The 23,566-nt window shown below is 40.5% G+C and overlaps 1 protein-coding gene across 4 annotated transcripts in view; it reads right to left on the reverse strand.

Moving 5' to 3' along the window:
- Positions 1–22,451, reverse strand: part of LOC127575929 (sestrin-3-like) — a 102,900-nt gene extending 80,449 nt beyond the window's left edge. For 2 of the 4 annotated variants that reach the window (XM_052026186.1, XM_052026183.1), the window contains exon 1: positions 22,052–22,420. In XM_052026186.1, coding sequence (XP_051882146.1) covers positions 22,052–22,156 — 105 coding nt within the window. In that variant the 5' untranslated portion in view covers positions 22,157–22,420. Of the gene's footprint in view, positions 1–21,242; positions 21,450–22,051 lie in introns of those variants that run through there. The other 2 variants (XM_052026185.1, XM_052026184.1) reach the window with 2 other exon arrangements.
- Positions 22,452–23,566: the final 1,115 nt, after the last annotated feature.

The following is a 23,566-nucleotide window of genomic DNA, read 5'->3' on the forward strand; positions in this document are numbered from 1 at the left end:
TCAATGAAAATCCTGGTCTTGTGAATTACAGATCAGGACAACAGCAGAATAAAATAGTCAAAGTACTCAAGATTTTTTGTGCATCACAATAGCTCCAACTGACACCATTACAAATGTATTCTCAGTGAAGGAGAACACTAGATGCAAATAATGAGGTCATTAACGGTTAACAAACAAAATAAATTTTCCACACAATTTGCCATTTTTGCAAATTCCATGAAAGTGGGTAGTGTTTCCTTTAGACTAAATGAATTGCCTGCACCAACATTCCTGTCCCCCAGATGGAAATGACTGGATACAGTTTCTCATCAATTAAATATTGAGACTGCCGAAAGCGATCGGGATTAATTTGTTTGTGCATATTTAATGTTTAACTATCCACCATCTACAGCATTTGCTGGAGAGATCATTGTGATTTTATCAGGAGAAATTGCTGCAGATTCAGGAGTAATGACAGCTCCACACTCTAATTAAACTCAATGTTCACCAAGTCTGTAACCTGCTGTCAATATATCAATCAAGGTTAAAAAGCAGTCACTATTACTTATGCACAAGTGCTGGAACAACTTTGTGCATGGATGCATACATGGTTAAATACAAACATCTCAAAAACAAATCGGCAAAGGCACACAGCTCCCCCATTTGCCTCACAAAAACCAGTATCTCCCTTTCTGCTCATCATAGAAATGCATTAAATGGAGTGATGTTCCTGTATATTCAAGGTAGTTAGACCTAAATGCACCAAGTCTTACCCATTTTCAATACAAGCATCCTTTTTAATAAAAATAGGTATTGCAGTTAGTCAGTTTTGAACAACAATTACTTTTTAAAAAATACCATTTTCTCAACCTCTAACAATGCAACCTTTCCACATCAGATTTAACCTCTATACTTCCTTCCACTTTTGCCCTGTTAATGTCACTGACCCTCAGTCCAATTCTGTTGCTTGCTGCCTCAGCCCATAGTTATTAGCTTGTGCTAACCTGTCTTACAAATTTTACAACCCAACTGTACCAGAGCAACTCTAACTTCAAGGGCAGAAAGACAGAACCCAGAAATCAATAGCCAAACTCTTTGCTGCCTGTCCTACCATTAGTCCTGCCCTGCTTCCAAGCTCATTGGCAGACTGTTTGGCCCCAGTGTGTTAACTAGTCATTATAAAATTTAGTCTGATAGAGGCAGTGGCATACAAGTTCCCTTATTACTCTTTAATCTGTTAAAAGAGCATTTCATGGTCCTACTAAGACACCTTCAATGGCAAGGTGTCACGAACCAGCAACAAAAGAAACACACTGAGCATGATTCAGTGTTAAAAACTATTTTATTAATCACTACTTATGATAATACGTAAAATAAAAGTAAAAATGTTAGTATGTTAGAATTCAAGAATGTTAAACCTCGAACGTTAACCCCAAAACTAAACTCTTCGTGTGTGTGTGTGACAAAGTCCAAAACTCCCAGTTCCTGAATGGTTCTTAAAGTTCAGTTCCGCAAGCCATAAGGTGAAACGTGAGCAAGGGCTTCTTCAACAACCACCGTTGTCTGAAGATAAGATGTAGATGTAGAAAAACATAGAGAGAGAGTACATACGAAATCCAAATGTTCCACGATGGAACCCAAACGACACTTCAGTGTTTACTCGGTAGTGACTTCCTCACCCCGAAAAGCATCCGAACCGTGGTCGTCCACACACAAATACCTGTTTCCTTCTACAGGTCAGCAACAAAGTGAACTCCACCGGATTACTTCCAACTTCCATACATGGATTTCAGTGGCAAACACAGTTATTGTTTCTCATCCATCGATAGAGAAAACAAGCAGGCTGGTGTCTCTCTCCCTTCTCTCTCTCTTCTTCTTCTTCTTCTTCTTCTAACTTCTTCAACAACGTCATTACGTCCTTTATCTTCTATTGACGTAAGCACGGCCCACACACACATACACACACACTCTCTATCTTAAAGGGACTTTCACTGAGTCCGTAACACCTCCCACCTAAAAAAAAATTTTTCCAAGAAAATTTTAACCGCGCATAGTTAGTAATTTTAATAATTATCATGCTACACAACTACAGACTATCAGATTAGTACAGATACATGTTTCCCATTTAACATCGGGAAAGACAATCAGCAATCACATTATCTTTGCCTTTAATGTGAGTTATCATGAGATCAAACTCTTGCAAAATTAAACTTCAGTTTAACAGCCTTCTGTTCTTGTTTTTGACTCGGCTCAGAAACACCAATGGGTTATGATCTGTATACACAGTCAATGGTTTCTGAGCGGTGCAAACATATACACTGAAATGTTGCAAGGCTAAAACAAGCGACAGTAATTCTTTCTCTATGGTGGAATAATTCTTTTGATGCTCATTAAATTTCTTTGAAAAGTAAGCTACAGGATGGTCAATATCATCAAGGTCACCCTTCTGCAACAACACAGCTCCTGCAGCTTCATCACTGGCATCTACTGCTAATGAAAATGGCTTTTCAAAGTCAGGTGTTCTGAGCACAGGATGGTAGCATAAAATGGCTTTCAGCTTCTCAAATGCTTCTTGACAAGAATCTGTCCAAACAAACTTTACTCCCTTCTTCTGAAGATTAGTTAGGGGAAGAGCAATATCAGCAAAATTTTTACAAAATTTTCGATAATATCCAACCATTCCCAAAAATCTTCTAACAGTCCTCGTACCTGTGGGAATAGGGAACTCAGATATTGCTTGAACTTTTGCCTGAACAGGAGCTTGCTTGCCTTGACCTACAACATAACCAAGATACGTCACAGTGGCATGGCCAAATTCACTTTTAGCCAAGTTAACTGTAAGGTTAGCCTTGGAAAGTCTTTCAAACAACCTTTCTAACGCAGAGATGTGATCTTCCCAAGTATCATTCCCAGTCACTAAGTCGTCAATGTAGGCATCTGTATGTTTTAACCCATGAATCACTGAATTAATCATTCTTTGAAATGTTGCCGGAGCATTTTTCATTCCAAATGGCAAAACATTGTATTCATACAATCCAGAAGGGGTTACAAAGGCTGAAATCTCCCTTCCTCTATCTGTTAATGGAACACACCAGTACCCTTTTAATAAGTCAATCTTTGTAAGAAATTTTGCCTTTCCCACTCTGTCTATGCAATCATCCACTCTAGGAATAGGGTAAGCATCTGACTTTGTTACAGCATTCACTTTCCTGTAATCTGTGCAAAATCTAACAGTTCCATCAGGTTTAGGTACAATAACACAGGGCGAACTCCAATTTGAAGTAGAATGTCTAATAATATCATTTTCCAACATGTATTTGATTTCCTGATCAACAAGTTTACTTTTTTCCACATTCATTCGATATGGGTGTTGTTTGATTGGTTTTGCATCCCCAATATCAACATCATGGGTAATTATCGATGTTCTGTTTGGAACATCTGGGAACAGATTTTTAAATTTTAAAATTAATTCTCTCATCTGTTGTTTTTGTGAAACTTGTAAATGGTCCAACTTCGTTTCAAGGTTCTCCATGATATTTTGGTTTTTCAGTTTCGATGGAACAATATTTGGTCTAAATTGGCCTTCCTCAACATCAACATCAGGCATTCTAGAAACAACCTTTTCACCATCCACCAAGGCCACAACTGAATCCCTCTCATAATAAGGTTTTAGCATGTTTACATGACAGAGTTGTGTTTTCTTGCGTCTATCTGGTGTTTTGATTATATATGTTAGATCAGTCACTCGAGATTCAATAACATAGGGTCCAGAAAAACGAGCTTGCAAGGGATTATTTTGGCTAGGGAAAAATACCAACACCTTTTGCCCCACTGCGAATGTCCTAGGCCGAGCACGTCTATCAAAATATGTCTTCATTCTTATCTGGCTTGTTTTCAGATTCTCTCTCGCTAGCTGGCAGACTCTCTCCAACCGAGTTTTAAATTTTTGGACATAGTCCAACAGACTCAAGTGAACTTCCTCATTAACCCATTGCTCTCTCAACAACTCCAAAGGTCCTCTCACCCTATGTCCAAACACAAGCTCAAACGGACTAAATCCTATTGACTCCTGGATCGATTCTCTAACGGCAAACAAAAGTAAATGGATACCTTCGTCCCAATCCTTGGTGTTTTCAAAGCAATAAGTCTTCAGCATATTTTTGAGAGTAGAATGAAATCTCTCCAGAGCTCCTTGAGATTCTGGGTGATATGCAGATGATACAATCTGCTTTGCTCCCAGCTCATAGACTATTTGTTGAAAAATTTTTGACATAAAATTACTACCTTGATCAGATTGGATTTCTTTTGTCAAACCAAACAAGGTAAAAAATTTTACAAGAGCCTTTGACACCGTCTTGGCCTTAATATTTCTAAGGGGTATTGCCTCTGGAAATCTAGAAGTGGCACACATGATGGTTAACAAATACTGATTTCCAGTCTTAGACTTTGGTAAGGGGCCAACACAGTCCACAATCACCTTCGAAAAGGGTTCATCAAAAGCAGGAATTGGTTTCAAAGGAGCCACAGGGGGTTTTTGATTTGGTTTACCTACCATCTGACATGTGTGGCAGGTTCGACAAAACATCACCACATCTTTTCTCAAACCAGGCCAATAGAATTGTTTCAAGATCTTCCCTACAGTTTTATTCACACCAAAATGACCACCCAAAGGCATACTATGGGCCAGGTTTAAAATCTCATCCCTATAAACTTTTGGAACAACAACCTGATGAATAACTTCCCATTCCTCAGTAACAGAAACGAGGAGGTCTCCATTTCCTCATTAACACTCCATTTTTGACATAGTATCCAGTTGGCACCTTTTCAATCTCCTCACATGAGAGTGCTTTTTCTTTCAATTCTGTCAATTCAGGGTCCTTTGTCTGTTCCACCATAAAATCCTTCCTCGACAAAGACAAATCTTTAAATTCAGGCTCACTGTAAGGATGTTGATCCTCCAGTGAAGACAGAAAAGTCTCAGATAAGGCATCAAAATTTTCTTCCTGTTTAGGACTGTCACAAGGAACTACATCAGACTGCACCGGACTGTCTGTCTTGGCTAATTCTTTAGCTCTAGCTCGAGTCACTGCACATGATGGGTAAACATCTGAATCATCCTCAGACTCATCAATCCTTGGTTTGGTTGTTAACCGTACCACAGGATCACTTTCTCCATTTGCAAGGTCATTTCCCAATAACAAAGAAACTCCTTCCACTGGCAAACTAGGTCTTATCCCTATCTCGACTGGTCCTTCTACGAACTTTGACTTTAAAATCACCCTGTGAAAAGGGACAGACATGGTCTCACCTGTAACGCCTCGCACTAGATTTACCTCACCAGTGTCACTTTCTTCACCAAAATTTAAAACACTGTCCAGCAAGAGAGATTGACTAGCCCCAGTATCTCTAAGAATTTTCACTGGCACTTGGGGTGACTCATCATTCAGTGAAACAAAACCCTCTGATACATACGAACGGAATTCTTTTCTCACCTCCTCCAACTTTTCCACTTTTACCTCTTGCAAGGACTGATCTTTAACAGCATCTCCTAAACCTTTTTGATTTTTAATTGCCTGAAAGCAAGCATTGGGCCCAGCTTCCTTCTTTTTCTTCAAAAGGGCACAATTAGATATCACGTGGCCAGGTTTCCTACAGTAATAACAAGTACGCTCAACAGATTTCTCCAGCCCTGGCTTCTTTTCATCTTTTCCTTTTTGATTACCTCCCAATTTAATCTCTGGTTTTCCTGGATTGTCTTTGTAACTCTTTTGAAAGGTTTTAGGTTGTCCCCATTTGGATTTATGGGTTAAAGCATAATCATCTGCCAACCTAGCAGTTTCTTGTAAAGTTTCCACTGCCTTTTCATTTAAATATGTTGTTAATTCAGCTGGAACACATCTTTTAAAGTCTTCCACCAGTATCAATTCTGTCAATTTATCGTAATCCCCATCTACATTTTTAGCCAGGCACCATCGTTCAAAACATATTCTCTTTCCATTGGCAAATTCCATATAAGTCTGATCTGCAGATTTCCTCAAGTCTCTGAATTTTTGTCTATAAGCCTCAGGGACCAATTCATAGGCCTTCAATATAGCTTGTTTTACCTTGGTATAATCAGCTGCATCCTCAACAGACAAAGCAGAATAAGCTTTTTGAGCTTTACCTTTAATCACACTCTGTACCATAAGAGCCCATCCTTTCCTTGGCCAGTTTGAACTCACAGCAACCTTTTCAAAATGTTGGAAATACTGATCAACCTGATCTTCTTCAAACGGAGGGACTAATCGAACCTCCCTGCTGGCTGAAAAACCATCATCAGAATCAGATTCCGAACTCCTACGCTTCATTTGTAACTCATGCTGCCTCTTTTTCTCCTCGTTATCCAGCTCCATCTGCTTCATTGCTAGATCAGCTTCTATCTTCATCTGAGTTATCTTTTGTTCGGCCTCTAATTTCTCTCGTTCGGCCTCTATCTTTAACTGGGTTTGTTCTCGTTCAGCTTCTATCTTTAACTGGGTTTGCTCTCGTTCAGCCTCTATCTTTGCCAGCTGCACCTGTGCCTCAGAAATTGCTATTTCACTGCCAGGAAACTGTTTTAACACTTCCTTCTCAAACACCTTCTTTTCCACATAATGGCCAGCTATCAGTCTCTGAATATCTGCCTTTCTCATAGACTGCTTTACTTCTGTAAGGTTTAGCCTTGTAGCAATCTTTATCAGATCATCCTTTTTCGCCACCTCCAATCCCTTTTGGGTTGGTGTCTCCAAAAATGCCTTAATATCCATTGCTGCTGGTTTCCACACACACAAGCCAATTAAAAAGAATTTATCAGACCTCCCTCAAAATCTTTGGATTGAATCTCGAACAAATCTCGTCAATCTGGGGTACAATCCCAGACGACACTCGTTAACCTTGGGAACTATCCCGGACGAGCCCCCAATTTTGTCACGAACCAGCAACAAAAGAAACACACTGAGCATGATTCAGTGTTAAAAACTATTTTATTAATCACTACTTATGATAATACGTAAAATAAAAGTAAAAATGTTAGTATGTTAGAATTCAAGAATGTTAAACCTCGAACGTTAACCCCAAAACTAAACTCTTCGTGTGTGTGTGTGACAAAGTCCAAAACTCCCAGTTCCTGAATGGTTCTTAAAGTTCAGTTCCGCAAGCCATAAGGTGAAACGTGAGCAAGGGCTTCTTCAACAACCACCGTTGTCTGAAGATAAGATGTAGATGTAGAAAAACATAGAGAGAGAGTACATACGAAATCCAAATGTTCCACGATGGAACCCAAACGACACTTCAGTGTTTACTCGGTAGTGACTTCCTCACCCCGAAAAGCATCCGAACCGTGGTCGTCCACACACAAATACCTGTTTCCTTCTACAGGTCAGCAACAAAGTGAACTCCACCGGATTACTTCCAACTTCCATACATGGATTTCAGTGGCAAACACAGTTATTGTTTCTCATCCATCGATAGAGAAAACAAGCAGGCTGGTGTCTCTCTCCCTTCTCTCTCTCTTCTTCTTCTTCTTCTTCTTCTAACTTCTTCAACAACGTCATTACGTCCTTTATCTTCTATTGACGTAAGCACGGCCCACACACACATACACACACACTCTCTATCTTAAAGGGACTTTCACTGAGTCCGTAACACAAGGCCCCTAGAACAAGATTGTTGGATTTCCCCTAGTAAAACAGCACATTCCAGAACCCACCTGTCACTGATCTATTCAAAGGTTTTGCAGTTACAAGATCGGGTATCAATGCTTTAACAGGACACATGCACATTATAAGCAACACTCTAATGCAATTACTTCAATAGACAATGCAATGAAGGGAGAAGTGTTCCCAAAGAGCAAGAGGGATCTGGATAGACTGGTAGAGAATAGTACCGACAGGAAACATGGCCTTTATGTGAGTGGGCCATGGAGATTCCCCGGGGCTACAAGCAGGCAGTTGTGGTTGGAGGCTGCCAAGGTCTCTGTCAGGAGCAACATTACACTAGTGCACTGAGATAATCATTGAAAGAATCAAGTGGGTGCAAAAAGCAATTGAGGTGGCATATGGTACAATTGCCTTCAGTGGAAGAGGTTTTGAGTATAAAAGAGCAAGAGCCTTACTACGATTATACAAGGCCTTGACCACACCCAGAGTATGTGTGCAATTTTTGGTGTCTCTACTAGCCAGAGAGAGAGATTGGAACTGTTTCCTGGGATGGTGGGAGTCTTGCACAAGGAGAGAATGCATTAACTAGGCCCGTTTTCTCCAGACATTAAAAAAAATGGAGATCTCTTGTGATGTACAAAATTCTGACAGGACTTGATAGTTTGCATGCAGGGAGAAGGACTTTTCCGATGGTTAAAGAGATGTGAACCAAGGGTCAATATCAGGATATGGGGCAAGACGTTTAGGACCAAGAGCAGGAGAAATTTCTTCATTAAGGTGGTGAATTTGTGGAATTCTCACAGACAATGGTGAATATGCTTAAGGAGATTGATACATTTTCAGACACCAAAATGCAACAAGAGAACAGGAATATGATGTTGAGATAGAGGATCAATCACGATCACATTGAATGGTGGAGAAGACTACTCCTATTTTACTGTTTCTCTGAACACCTGCACTTTGGAGAAGCTGCAATGATAGAACATCCCTGTGCCTGCTCTACCTGTGCTGAAGGAAAACTGGACAAAATCTTCGAGTATGAAGTTTGGGTGAGCTCCACAAATGTAGCAGTGAACAACAATATATGGCAGCAGCCTGAAATGGTCTTGGCTTAGAAGCTGAGTGCCTGTGACCTTGAACAAGGCAACGTTGGCACGTACAAGAGGCTCTATACTTGTGATTACAGAAGGTCACAGTGAAAACTTCCTTGGGGGAAACCTAGCCTGTGCACAGATATTGCTCCTTGGAAAGGTCTAGTTATGTGTTCCAGCTGGGAAAGATCATGTGTGATGAGCTCTTCTATCCTGTTCCCATGACTGCCTTTGATATCTATGATCTTTATGATCCATCTCCATTTTGTGTAGCAAGAGAAAAGGAGGTGAATTCTCATTGGAAGTCAGTTTGGAGTGCAGAAAAGAAATTGAAGTAAAGATGACTTGATCTTAACTGTGAGCAATATGCAGAATGTTCTAGAGCAGCCAGGCAAAGAAAGCCCTCTAAATAACACTGCTTCAGGGCTGATAGAAGTTAACTATTCACAAAGTTAATCAGAATTGTTAGTTTAGACAAGAGATTGAAATATTGTGCTGGAAACAAATTTTGGACACTTGTCATTCAGGACAATTTTTTCTTAAAAACACATGCTAATGAAAATCCTGCTGGAAACTCATGGTCAAATTTTTCACCAGGGCACTTGGAGCCTGGAATTGGGCACCATGGTTGCTCTGCTCTGGGCCAAACCTGCACACCATTATAACTTTCCATTAAAAAAAACAAAACACAACACTTGGGCAATTCCACCACGAATTGGATTGTAAGGCAATATTTCTGCTATTTATAGTGGTTGGCCCCTTTGACATGAAGATTAATTAAAAAAAACACACTATTCTAATGGAGCACAGTAGATTTGTTGATATTGACAGATATTAGCAAAGCACCACCCTAGGAACACTTAATTGGGAAATGCTGTAAATATTTGGCAAGTCTTGCAGCATGTGTGGAGAGAGTGAATCAGCAAATCAGCAATCAGCTTCAGTCATTTAAAAATTTTTCAGCAGACATGGCATTTTGCTCTTGGAACGAGTAAGTTTTGTTTTTAAGTAGGAATTGTGCTCAACATTATTTGCCCCAACATTTCTTCTTCAGCTAAACTACTGCAAGCCCACCAGGATTGTCACTGTACTCAAAAGCACACCTGAATGTATGTGCAGGAACACAAGAAGCTGCAAGGAGTAGTGGACTCTGCCCAATACATCACTGGCACATGCCTCCCCTCCACTGGTAGCATCTACATGAGTCACTGCCTCAAGAAGATAACATCTATCAAAGATCTCCACCATCCAGGCCATGCCATCTTCTCACAGTTAAATAGATAGATTAGCTATCGGGCAGGGGGAACAGAAGCCTTAAGTCCCACACCACCACATTCAAGAACAGCTACCTCCCTTCAACCATTCGGTTCTTGAAACAACCTGCACAACCCTAACCACTACCTCAGTATAGCAACATTATGACCACTTTGCACACCAATGGACTTTACCTTTTTTGTTCTAATTGTGTTCTTTCTTGAATAATATATCTTCAGTTTATGTTTCTCTTGTGAATATTGTATATCTGATACTATGTGCCTGTGATGCTCCTGCAAGTAAGTTTTTCATCGCACCTGTGCATATGACAATAAACTCGACTTTGACTTCCAAACTCAAATACGGTAGTGAGAACTCTGCATTCCAAAGCAAGCCTCTGGTAGCCCTAGCTGAAATCAATCAGGGCATACAAAATCAGATGGCCAGGGACACCAGAAGTCCCATGTCAATTAAATCATTAAAATACAAAAGTGTTTTATACATTAGAAGTGCAACAACAATGGATAAACATTAAAGAGATTATGTTCAAGTATTTTTTTGTTTACAATGAGATTCTTTCCAAGCCATTTCCTCCCTTGCAAACAGTTTTCTTAAGCAGGCTGATTCTCCAGTGAAATCTACACTTTTATTTGGTGTCAAATTTACGTTGGGCCCAGCCTAATAAATAAACTATATACTGCATTAGATGCCAGATGCCCAGCAAATTTGTCGTTTTTGCATACAAAATGCCTGTTGTTCACTGACCAACAAGGACAACAATGAGTGTTTTTTGTTTGGCAGGGTGGGGGGGGGGGGGGGGGGGGGGGGGGGGGCGCGGCATAGAAAGAATTGGTCCCAAGGATTCTTGACAAGATACATAAAAACATTTGGACAAAACAGTTGGCTGCTGGTTCCCGTGGTAGGGTCTTTCAGAAAATGTTAAATATGGTACATCACTTGTAATGGAAGGCATGGCATGACAAAGGTCTCTTGAAGAGTCAAATGCAAGTTAAAAACAAAATCATCTGGACATCATACCTGCTACAGTCCTTACAATATACAATGAAAACTATATTGGACGAAATGAGAGTATTTGAAGGCAATTTCCTTAATACCTAAAAAAAATTTTAAAATGTCATTCTTTTCTCCCAGGGGCAGATTTCATAGTTTATGCAATGCCAAAAGCAAACAAATTTTTTGGTGCAAATTAGTTTTGCCTGATTCATTATTACCCTGCCAGCTAACACTGTTGCACAACAGATTTCAAGGTTTATTATTTTTAAATAACTTTAATTCACACCAATGCACTGAATGAGCTGAAACTTCCTTCAATTAAAAAAATGTAAAGATTAAATCAATTGACTTTGGATCCTGTTAAAAGTGCATTCCCTAGACTCAACCTCATTGCTCTCCCTGGCATCAATGTGAAGTTGAATCAGGTTGTTCAGATATCAGATGTCACGCCTGACCAGTGATGAGCTAATGTCCCACATCTCTCTGCCGTCACTAAAGAAACTTTATTTCAATTCTTGTTAACTCATCCTACTCTGTCCACACCTCAGTTCACCTGCTATCAGTACCTTTGTCATGACTAATACAGGACACTTCTTTTACCTTCTTCCTCAAATGGCTCTGCTCATGTCCCAACTTGCAGCAAGATACCAGGGCATTAGCAATGCTAGAAAATTATAGTTGAAGGCAGGCAGTCTAGGCTGGGCTTCTTTGAAACACAAGGGACCGGGTAAATTTAACGGAGCATCTTCTGTTCTTAGGCAATTCCTCAGAGTTAAAGATGACTTGCTTCCAAAATAAAAGCAGAAAATACTTAGGAGGGAAAAAAAAACTCAGGATAGAGAGCATCTGTGGGAAAAGGAACAGTTAACATTTCAGGTCTGAGATCCTTCCCTAGAACAGAGAGAGGTAACAGAAGAGGTGGGGAGGGCAATGAGCGGAACAAGGGGAATTTCTCTGATCGGGTGGAAATAATGTGGTCACTAAGAGGCAGTTAAGTTCCTTTGTCTGCGTAAAGGCCTTATCACCAAACGCAGTACAGGCAACCCCCACCTGTTTGGGTAATGGAAGTTTGCCCTTACAGAATTCACGAATCATAACTTATAAATTTAAGATATGGCATAAACTCACTCTACAGAATTTGTGTGCATAAAACATAAATAAATAAAAAGAATTTTTTCAACTCACGTTTCTTGACGTATGTGCAGATGACAAGGCTTTGTGTTACAGAAGATTAGATTGTTTGCTAGGAACACAACACCACCCCCCCTCCCCCAATAATGTTGAGGTTGCCTGTACACAATTGGAAAGTGTGGCCTCCTCTACTTTGGCAAGAACGATAGATTAGCTGATCGCTTTTAAAAGCGCCACCTATTACTTCACCTATCAGGGAAATTCCCTTTGTTCCACCCATCACCCTCCCCCACCTCCTCTGCTCCTAGACTAATTGTTTCTCCCTTTCTCAGTTCCGATGAAATATTCCAAACTTGAAACATTAACTATTTTTCCTCTCTCTCTCTGCAGATGCTGGCTGAACTGCTGAGTTTTGTTTTATTTCAGATTTTCAGCATCTGCATTTTTCTTTTGACCTTCACAACTTTCTTCCAGTTTGGTTTTGTGGGTACTGAGATGGGTATCGAGGCCACTGTGGGAACAGCAGACTCATCCACAAATTGGGCAAGGGCCAGGCCAACAACCCAATATCAAGGCCCTCGTGACTCAAGTCAGCTATGTTGTGCAAATGCCCTACATTAGACTCCTAAAGCAGACTATTCTGAGCTCTGTCGTAGGGGACATAGAAGACAATTTAAGGATGTAGTTAAAGATTCTATGAAGTGCAACATCAATATCTCCTTGGGAACATCTGGCCCATAACTACTCAAAGTGGAGAAGAGCATTCAGGATGACATTGAGAACCAAGCCGATGCATTAGGAGCACACCACCGCACGAACTAAAATTACATTTGCCTGGAATGGATACATAGCAAGCACCCATTTCCTTAGCAGAAATCAGTAGGGGTATGGACTTAAATTCCCTGATAGAAGGATTAGAAGAGAACTGAAAAAAAAAAGAAATTTCCTCTCAATATGCCATGGTGGTCAAGGACTCACTGCCTGAAAGAGCAGAGGACGCAGAAGCTCTCACATTTATAATGTACTTGGATGAGTACATGAAAAGTCATAATCAACAGGGCTCAGGACCGAGATTGGGGAAGCTAGATCAACCTAAAGGGCCGTTTGTGGCCAGCAGTAAGATAATGGGTTGTATGGCCATAAATTTCTCCAATCCCAAGTCCAATTTGGCCATGGTCAGCAGGAACTGGGACAAATGCAGGTTCCTCATTAAACCACACTTCAGTGGTAAAATTTCCACCTTTATTTTGAAATACCTCTTCCATTTGTAATCTTCTCCAGTCCCATTATCCTCATATCTGCACTTGGTTAATTCTGGCCTCTTGATCGTTCTCAAATGTACTCTCTCCAGTAATGGTAGCATGTCTCCAGCTGCCAAGCCCGACAACTCTGGAAATCCTTCCCTGAACCTCCCTGCTCCTTTAACTCCCCATCTTTAAGATTATTCTTAAAGCTTGGTCAAATGAGGCAGGTTTAGTACCATCTGTTCTAATCTCTCATCACATGTCTGGGTACTGGTGAAATCACTTGACCCAGTTAACTTCCAAGACAATGAATGGTCCATGCATGTGGGAGGTCACAGAGACAGAAAGAAAAAAAAATAGAAAAGAGATGATGGATATCACTACATTTTTCCCCCTTCTGCTGATGTTTTACAATATCTTTCCAACCTGTTTGTTCCAGTACTGACCTACCCCAAACCCCATTAACAATAAATCCATGTGCTCCCAACCCTGCAACACCACTTACTTTCACCCTGCACTCTTTTTAATCGCCGTCCCCTGCCACTGGTGGATGGCACACAGTGGAGCTCTTTCAGGACTCATTCATCCACATCCAACCCTATAGAGAGCAGCTCAAATCACCTAACCTGGCTCTCACATCTACCACAGCAGATATTTTCTGATTTCATTTTGCAAAGCAGCCCATAATGGTGCTGCAACTTAAAGTTTGATGTACAAATGCCTAGTTGCTAACCTCTGCCAATTCCACCCCACAGTGCACGGTCTGCAGGCAAGTCATTCAATATTCACTTCCTGTTGGGGAAGCCCTTCCTCTTCCACTTGCAGCCTTTATCCAAGCTACACTCACTCTATATTGTGTGCTTCAAGTATGGCTGGCTATTATAGGTTCAAATCCCACGCCAAATCCTAACGGATCACCTCATTTTTGAAGATGGCATTGCAACTATTGAGATTTACAACCCAGTGTTACCTCAACCAAAAATCATGAGAGCGCAATTATCTTTATTACGATTCTGCTACTTGATCAAGTAGCAGAATGAGGTACTGTACTCAATAAGTGTTTTACATCCAGAGATGAGGACACCGCACAATGGGTGACCACATCACGGTGGGAAAGGTAGGGAAAGCAAAGCTCAAACCAGACTGTACAGCACCAAGTCAACTGAATGGTTGGGAAGGAAGATTCCAGCAGTGAATTGACTCATGAAACTAGGCAATCTGCATGGACATCATTTAGAATCCTTTATTCATCCAAATCAATAAATTCTGATGTTGTTCAGAATATTAAAAAAACTAGAATCATCCATTAAATGATAAATTGCTTTTTTCTGGCATTCTGTAACAAAAGGCAGCCATTTATATTGTTCACTGTTATGTTCTCTAGTTAAATGGAATTAAGGTTGATTTTATACAAATGGTATTTTCCCAGTAAATTTGCTCAAGACACTAGGAATTTATCATCCATTTCAGACAAAATAGTAAACGTAAGCTAGTGATTAAGAATAAAAATGGATTTAAAAAAGGGAAACAGGAAAAGCCAGGTCAAACCTTTGAGTAGCCTGCTCCTATAGCCAGAAGCACACAAACATCCTCCTCCTGCTTAATGTAAATTTACTTGCTCAGCTGTCTCACTTCCTACTGCAGTTTAGTAAATAAACAGTTTGGGATTATTGCAATTTAAAAAAACCTGTATTGTGACTTTTCTACATTTTCTACTCTGGTATGCAAATAGTCTTTTCAAAACTGTGACTGGTGGAATAAACCAACATGGCAACTTCTCAACTATTAAACATTCAAAACAAAAAGCCAAAGGTTGTTATTATCTTGCAACACAGAAGCCGACTATCCGGCCCATGCCAGCAATCCTATTGGCTCCATTTCCCTGTTCTGCTGCAACATTCTCTCTCACATGACCAAACTCCCCTTTGAATATTTTTGCAATGAAGCTTGAAGGGAAATTTACACTGGCCACAAACCTACCAGCAGAACTCTGGTGTGTGGGAGGAAACCAGAGAACCCAGAGGAAACCAACATCGTCACAGGCAGCACTAGAGATCAGGATCAAACCTTGATACCTGGAGCTATAAAGGTAGCAGGGTCACACACCGCACCACCATGCCACCCTACGATAACATTGAGCCAACTTTGGTATTGTCAAAATTTATTCAGTTACATTTTTTAATAAACACCTCCCTTTGCAACTGGATCCTTGACTTCCTGACCAACAGGCTGCAATCATTAAGGATAGGCAGCAACACCTCCGCCATGATTATTCTCAATACTGGTGCCCCACAAGGCTGCATCCTCAGCCCCCTATATATCTTGTGAGTGTACTCCTTGTACACTCATAACCGCATGGCCAGACTCTGCTCCAAATCCAATACAAGTTTGCAGATGGCACCACTGTAGTGGGCTGTAAGAGTCAGAGTACAGGATGGAGTTAGAGAGCTTAGTGACATGGTGTCATGACAACAACCTTTACCTCAACGTCAGCAAAACAAAAGAACTGGTCATTGACTTCAGGAAGTGGGGCACTGCACATGCTGCTGTCTACATCGATGGTGCTGAGGTTGAGAAGTTTGAAAACTTCAATTCCTAGGAGTGAACATCACCAATAGCCTGTCCTGGTCCAAACATGTAGACACCAGGGCCAAGAAAGCTCACCATCATCTCTACTTCCTCAGGAGGCTAAAGAAACTTGGTATGTCCCCCATCAACTCTTACCAATTTTTAATCGATGCACCATAGAAAGCGTACTATCTGGATGCATCACGGCTTGGTATGGCAACTGCTCTGCTCAGGACTGCAAAAAAAAAAATGCAGAGGGTTGTGGACACAGCTCAGCACATCATGGAATCCAGCCTCCCCTCCATGGACTCTGTCTACACTTCTCGCTGCCTCGGTAAAGCAGCCAACGTAATCAAAAGACTCCACCCACCCTGGACATTCTCTTCTGCCTGACAGGAGAGGGGAGGAGATATAAAAGCCTGAAAGCACGTACCACCAGGCTCACGGACAGCTTCTATCCCACTGTTATAAGACTATTAAACAGTTCCCTAGTACGATAAGATGGACTCCTGACCTCAGAATCTACCTCGTTATGACCTTGCACCTTATTGTCTACCTGCACTGCACTTTCTCTGTAGCTCTTATACTTTATTCTGCATTCTATTATTGTTTTACCTTGTACTACCTCAATGCACTGCTGTAATGAATTGATCTGTATAAATGGTATACAAGACAAGTTTTTCACTGTACCTAGGTATATGTGACAATAATAAACCAATTCCAATAATAATAATAAAGAATTTTTCATAATCACAACTGCAATTCAAGTCTGTAAGTATTCAAACTAGGTTAATTTCAGAACTAAAATAAATCAGTAATAACCAGGAGTCATAGACTTTAGTTATATGGAGTGTACAGAAACTGCTGTTATTAGAGCAAAAGGTCAATGGAAAAATTAATAATGCTATGCAAATTATGAAATGTTTTGGTAAGAGGAAATAAAAGGCAAATTTCTACTGGCAGCAGAGGCAGTTAATAGACAAAAGACTAAGATTTAAAACAAAGGAGAAGAGGTCCTCCCCCACCCCCTCAATTTTAGTCATACCGCAATATAATCCAGGACACAACACTTAAAGAGGAGGAAGACAAACTTTTATAGAGCACTGGTTAGACCACAACTAGAGTATTGAATCGAATTCTGGTCTGGTCACTTCAATTTTAGGAAGGACATGAAGGCCCTGGAAAGGATATAGAAACTTTTGTTTCCAGAATGGTTCGATGGGTAAGAAATTTCAACTACAATGTTAGACTTGAAAAGCTGAGCTGTTCTTTGAGCATAGGCATCACTGAGGAGATGTGATAGATGGTGTCCAAGAACATAATAGGTGAAAAGAGAGAGAGAGGCCTGAAAAAGAAATACATGATACAAGAGGGAATGCAGCAAAGATTTACTAAACTGGTCCATCAACAGGTGTGTTTTAGGAGGTGAGATTGAGTAAGCTGGGCCTCTGTTCTCTAGATTTTAGAAGAATGAGGGGTGACCTCACTGAAACACAAGAAATTCTTACAGGGATTGACAGGGTAGATGTGGGGAGAATGTTTTCCTCTGCTGAGTAGTCTGGAACTAGGGAAGTCACCATTTCAAAATGAGGGAAATCCATTTAGAAACAAAATAAAGAAATTTCTTCATGCAGAGGGTGCTGAATATTTTAAATTCTCTACTCTGGAGGACAGCGGAGGCTCCGTTATCAATTGCATTCAAAACAGAGATGGATAGATTTCTGGATTTTAACAGAATGAAGGGAAAATGTGGGGCAAGGTAGAAGATCAGCCATGATCTTGTTGATAGCAGACTAGGCTCAAGAATCCATATGGCTCCTACTCCATTTCTCATGCACCCAGGCCAGGGGCCACAGATTTAAAGTTTTCAGGCAAATGATACCATGACAATTGGAGGAAAAAATGGGCTGATGCAGGGTTTTGACCTGAATTTCTTTCCTCCCACAGGTGCTGCATGACCCGCTGAGTTCCTCCAGCACATGGTCTGTTGCAGAGAAAAAGGAATTAGATTGTCACCCAAGGGAAAATAATATACAGGGATATGGGGAAAGAGACAAATCTATTGAGAGCCAACATGAATTTCAAACAGCTGAATTTGCTGTACCAATTCTTTGAAGGGAATGGGGACAGGTAGAGAGGCATCTGGTGTGCCTTTCAAATCAGGATGTGGAATTAAACAGGGAGAGTAAAAGAAGAATTAGGGCAATGGGTAAAGAGCAGAGAAGTGGGACGGATTGCTCTTTCAAAAACAGAATAGTACCGACCTCCTGCACAGTTTGATTCCAAAAAAAATACTGAGCCCTCAGAATAAAACCACCCTAAACCTGTTAATTAACAGCATCAAGACCTTAGAACAGTCAGTGTAGTAACTGGAAAAGTAACCCTAGTGTCAAAGGAAAGATACCCAGTTCATAGAAAAGAATCAAAGTGGAGAACTTCATTCTGTGCTAAAATATGATGTTGCAAAAACTCATTCTATGTTACTCAAATATGGATATCCTTAAAGTCTGGAGAAAGAATAAAAGAATAATTACAAGGTTATGGAGCATAAATTACCAACAAGCCAGGCGACCTTCAGCCATTTGATTCAAAATATTTTGCAACTGTCAAAGTGAATTCCAAACTTAAGATGATAAATTCCCCAAAGGTATTGTGGAATTCCCTAGAATTAGAAAGAAGAGGGCATTAATTGATACCAATTTTAAAAACATTAGTAGGAACCAATGGGGAACAGAGAAAGTACTTCTAGGAAGTTGAGATGTGTAGGATCAAGTGCTATCATCTAAAGAAATTAGGGCCAGGTCCTACAGGAGTGAAGCTGAAGTGAAACGTTCTATATAGAGGATGGTAGAAACCTGGGATTAATAGATTTTTGTTAACTATGAAGATAAATATTTGTTGGATCAGCCATAATCTCATTAGAAGGCAGATAATGTGAAGAGCCAAAATGGCCTACTTTTGTTTCAAATGTACAAATCCAATAATATTCCAAAACAAAAACTTGCTTTAAACTGTTGCAACCATATTAAAACATACCAAGCACTGCAAAATTTGACCTTCAATATACTTATAGGTGGTTCACATCTGTAGCAAAAGACACTTATCTGCAAAAAACAAATGAAAGCACAACAGACACCAAGAACATTAATCAACCTTTAAAATTTACCTCCTATTCAGTTATGCATTAAGAACCGCTACACAACTGATCAACCTACAGATATTCTATTAATTACTACGCAAAAAACACGTGCAATTACTACACCAAGGCAGTACCTTGAGATAGAGTACAACATGCTCTGCTCCAGTTGTATGGAGTCAGTAGTGGCAGGCAGGTTCCATGTGGGATCTGCTAATTCTGCAGTTGGGCAATGCTTGACAATAAACTTGGGGCGGGAGGGAATGTAACTAATGAAGTTGTGCACATCTTCTGCCATTTCTGAATGGCCTCCAAATGCTTTCATAGTAGAGGCTCAAAGCACCCATTGCCTTCTAAGATACTCCATTTTCATTTTGAGTGGCCATGGACCAGGGATTCCCAAGCCAGTGGGGCCATTACTTTCCACGACCCCCACCCCACGAAGATTAAGAATATCCTTGAACTAGATTCTCATTCCTCCTGAAGATTTCTTCCTGTGACAGAGCTTGGAGTAGAGCACATCTTTCAGGTATCTGGTGTCAGATACTGGGACATGGTGGCATGCTCACTGGAGCTCGTTGGGCACCAAGAGCCTCAATACTCTATAAACATTTTCCTGTAAAAGAATGTTGATACTGGTTTGCCCAAACAAAACCACAAATGCTGGAAGAACTCAGCCAGTCAAGCAGCATCTGTGGAATGAGAAACCAGTCAATGACCCTTCATTGGTTTAAGTAGCAGAGAAGGTTGGGGAGGGTGATGGGTGGAACAAAGGGAATGGCTGTAATAGGCTGAAATGATGGCCAACCATGGGATGCGTAGACTTTCAGCCTCACTGACTTGCCAATGGACCCGTTTGATTTTACATGAACTAAATAGATGTTTTTGTTTAGTCTTTGGAGGTGTCAACAAAGTTGCAGAGGAGTACAACAGAGCAGGCGTCATTGCTGCTCAGTCAACCATAAGCTTGACGATGAGTTTTAGGAAGACCAAGACCTCAGATGGACTATGGAAACCAAGGCAAGCATTGCCATCAAACAAGAGCAGCTGAATGACAAACGACACTGTTTACCAAACAAAATATTTAAGTTATCAAGTCTTACCCATTATATTTACTTTCTTCTCCAATACCACATTAGGAACTAGGTGTGTTGTGCAAGATGATTCATTTTTTTTTATATTTCAAGTGTCATGTCAAGTGGTCATGCTTAGGTTTTCTTTGTGAGCTTTCAAACCACAACAACAGTCATGACAGAACAACACAAAGAGCAGCATCTTTCACATAACAGAATCAAAACAGCCAAAATGCAGAAATAAAAGAATTCTCTGAAGAACATCTCAATTTTTCCCATTTCAGCCAGGCTGTTGACTGTTGAGTGGTGCTAGCAGTCTTCATAAACTTGCTTGCTGAATCAGCAAGTCTGTAAGCACTTCCAAAATGTGGCAGAGAACCAAGAGGAATGATTACTAGAGAACAATTGAGAGTTTATACACAAACTAGCTGGTGGAGAGAGGGAGAAGGAATTCAACAAAATAAAAGTTCTAATCTCACCAGGGGCTCAACATTTAAGCAAAATTAAAAATCACAAAACCAGAAGCTGTTCGACAGTGCTGATGAAAGGTCAGTGATCTGAAATATTGACTGTTTCCCTCCCTGCAAAGACTACTTGACCTGCTGAGTACTTCCACCATCCGCAGTTTTTTTTGTTTTTTTGATCAATGCCGTATCACAGTCTGTCTTTATATTTTGCGCTTTAGATAAAGTACGACATTTGAGCCCGTCAGAAAATAAACTATTTTCCGACGGGAGGAAGCAGACTGCAGCAATTTGGGTTTGATTTGAAATGGAGTTTAATTTTAAAAATCACAAGTCGCAGAGATGCCCTGTCCCTATAAGAAGTGCAGGCATCCATGCAGCATTTCATCAGCCCCAGTGTTCGAAGGATGAAATTCACCGCAGAACAGACACACAGTGCAAGCTGACCACAAGATCAGCTCACTGGCGAACGGTTGGCCAGACAATTGGTCGCGATTCTGAACGTCAACATATTCGAGGCATTTAAATGTTTAACTAATGAAGTAACTACGGACAATTAAGCGTGCTTGATCTCAAGTGAACTCTTCGGATTTGTGGCCAGAGGTTACTTACGAGCCGCAATGGTAATGGAAATGCTGCTTGCTCAAAGCGGTGGCCGGGGCTGGTCTCAGTCAATGGATGAACGAATAAAACTGAAGAGAACACTGGGACATTCCGGACTGGAATTGGGCATATTTGAAATAAAAACAGTAAAGACATATGCACCAGTGATAGAAAGGAATCAACCCTAATGTGATAATAACATTAGAGCTATCTCGGATTGGGAACTCAGGGTGGGGATTACAAATATATTCTGCCAAAACAAGCAGAACGGCGTCTGTAATTTTAAAAAAAATCAGCTCGTTATTGCTACTGAAATTCTTCAAGCGCATTATTTTTGCAAAATGTAGAGTGTCAAAGAGATCGGATTTATCGAGTCCCGCAGACGGAGTTTGTTAAAAACAACTTTGATTGACATCTCCGCCAGCCGATAGGGAGAAGCCAAAGACATGCACGATTCAATGTCTAGCCCACAGTTTCGATGCGAGAGAACCATTCCTCGTCATACAAAACTATCCCGAAAGTATAAATTCATATTGCAAGAAACATACAATAAAACGCTGAACTCACACTAACCCTGCTCTGGAGCGTTTTATAACCAACATACAAACGTGACTATTTACATATTTAAATCATACTGTAGATACCACAAAGTGCCCAGTGTAATGTTTTCTTTTTTTTAAAAAAAAGGAAAAGCAAAGTGTAGGTGCATTAACAAACACACAAAACGCGTTAATAACAAGCTCTTCCTTTTCCGAGCCATATACACCAAACACTAAGTTCTATTTGCATTTAAAACGTGCCAGCTGCACTAATGTTACCTTTCGAAGAACTTTCTGGCAGTTGGCGCAGATCATGTAGTTGGTAGAAACCTTTTCCGTATTCATGGCATTCGTGTTTTCTTTGCAAGTTGTAGATATGAACATTGTTACACGGGATTTGGGGGTCACTTTTCTAACACGATCGAGATAATAAGCATTCCATGTGCGTGTGAGTCAATGGGAAAAGGTGCACACACTTAGTTCCTTTCATGTAATGACATAACGCCAGGACTTCTAAATTTCTAGATCTTTCTCAGTCAATTCCTCAACTCCAACAAAACACCTACATCAGCTAATCTTCCCTCAATCCCACCAGCCGCCTGTTCCCACTGAGTTTAATGTAACAATTTCACCGCTGTAACCAAATTGCCTGCCTCTTGACCAATCATTACATTAGACCGTTACCAGCTGCCTGCACACTGACCTGTCATTGCACAAGAGTTTTACCGGCTTCCATCGTTCTGACCAATCATTACACAGCATCATTCTGGCTGACATTCTCGATACCAATCATTGTACAACTATAGCCTGCCACCATTGATCTAGCCAATCATTGTGCACTAGCCTTAACCAATAAAATCACGGACTGCGCCGCAGTTCTAACCAATAACCTTGTTGATATTAAATCAACGCCCACCCTTTAACCAATCGTCTTTCGCTGCAATAGTCCTCATTAACATAGAGCCAGTTACACAGCCGCTTTCATTGACCAACCGTCTTGTCCCGTTCGCAGGTTTGGTCCAATCACTTCGTCGCTTGCAGTGAAATAGTCAAACGTATAAATGTTTTGCCACAAATGAAAGACAACGGGAAAAAAGTTGTTTCTGTTAATCTTTTGACATTGGATTGTTTGATATGTTTGTGATATGTGAAGATCTGTATGCGCTGATTTACTATATTTGCACGGATGGGTGAAATGCCAAATTCGTGTGTTTTATAGCAACACATTCGGGAGGCTGCATTTCCTGAAATATAAGGACCTTTATTTAAAAAGACACCGTAAGCTGCTTTCTGAGGGTTTTTTTTGTCTCAGAATGATCTGCAGCTCTACATGGATCTTGAATACATTTACCCCTTCAACCAACTTGGTCATTAACTACCATTAAATGTAAAATGTATTACATTTGCAAGTGAAATCCCACTGCAACCGATTCCTTTGCTCGGCTGGTGGCGTGTTCCAAGCACCGAACGCCTGCTCCTACCAAGACGTAGCCCCGGACGACTGCTCCGGCCGGGTTCACGTTCCAAATAGCGGCTGTCAGTCAAAATCGTTGATAAAGCAAAGGGCAGAAAGTAACACCTTGGTTTAACAACTTCTGTTCAGCTGAAAACAAGTTTGTTATGAAAACAAACTCACCGTGTTAAAAAAACAATGCAAATCTTAATGCACTTCCTTGTGCAATGAAATCTTAATTGTGTAACCAACGTTCGTCCTCTTTAATTAGCAAATTATAATATGCTAATACACTACCGAAGGTCAAACTAGTTTGTGGAAATCGGTTACAGCACCGTAGT

The sequence above is a fragment of the Pristis pectinata genome, chromosome 11, assembly GCF_009764475.1.
Source record: "Pristis pectinata isolate sPriPec2 chromosome 11, sPriPec2.1.pri, whole genome shotgun sequence".
Classification (NCBI taxonomy): domain Eukaryota; kingdom Metazoa; phylum Chordata; class Chondrichthyes; order Rhinopristiformes; family Pristidae; genus Pristis; species Pristis pectinata.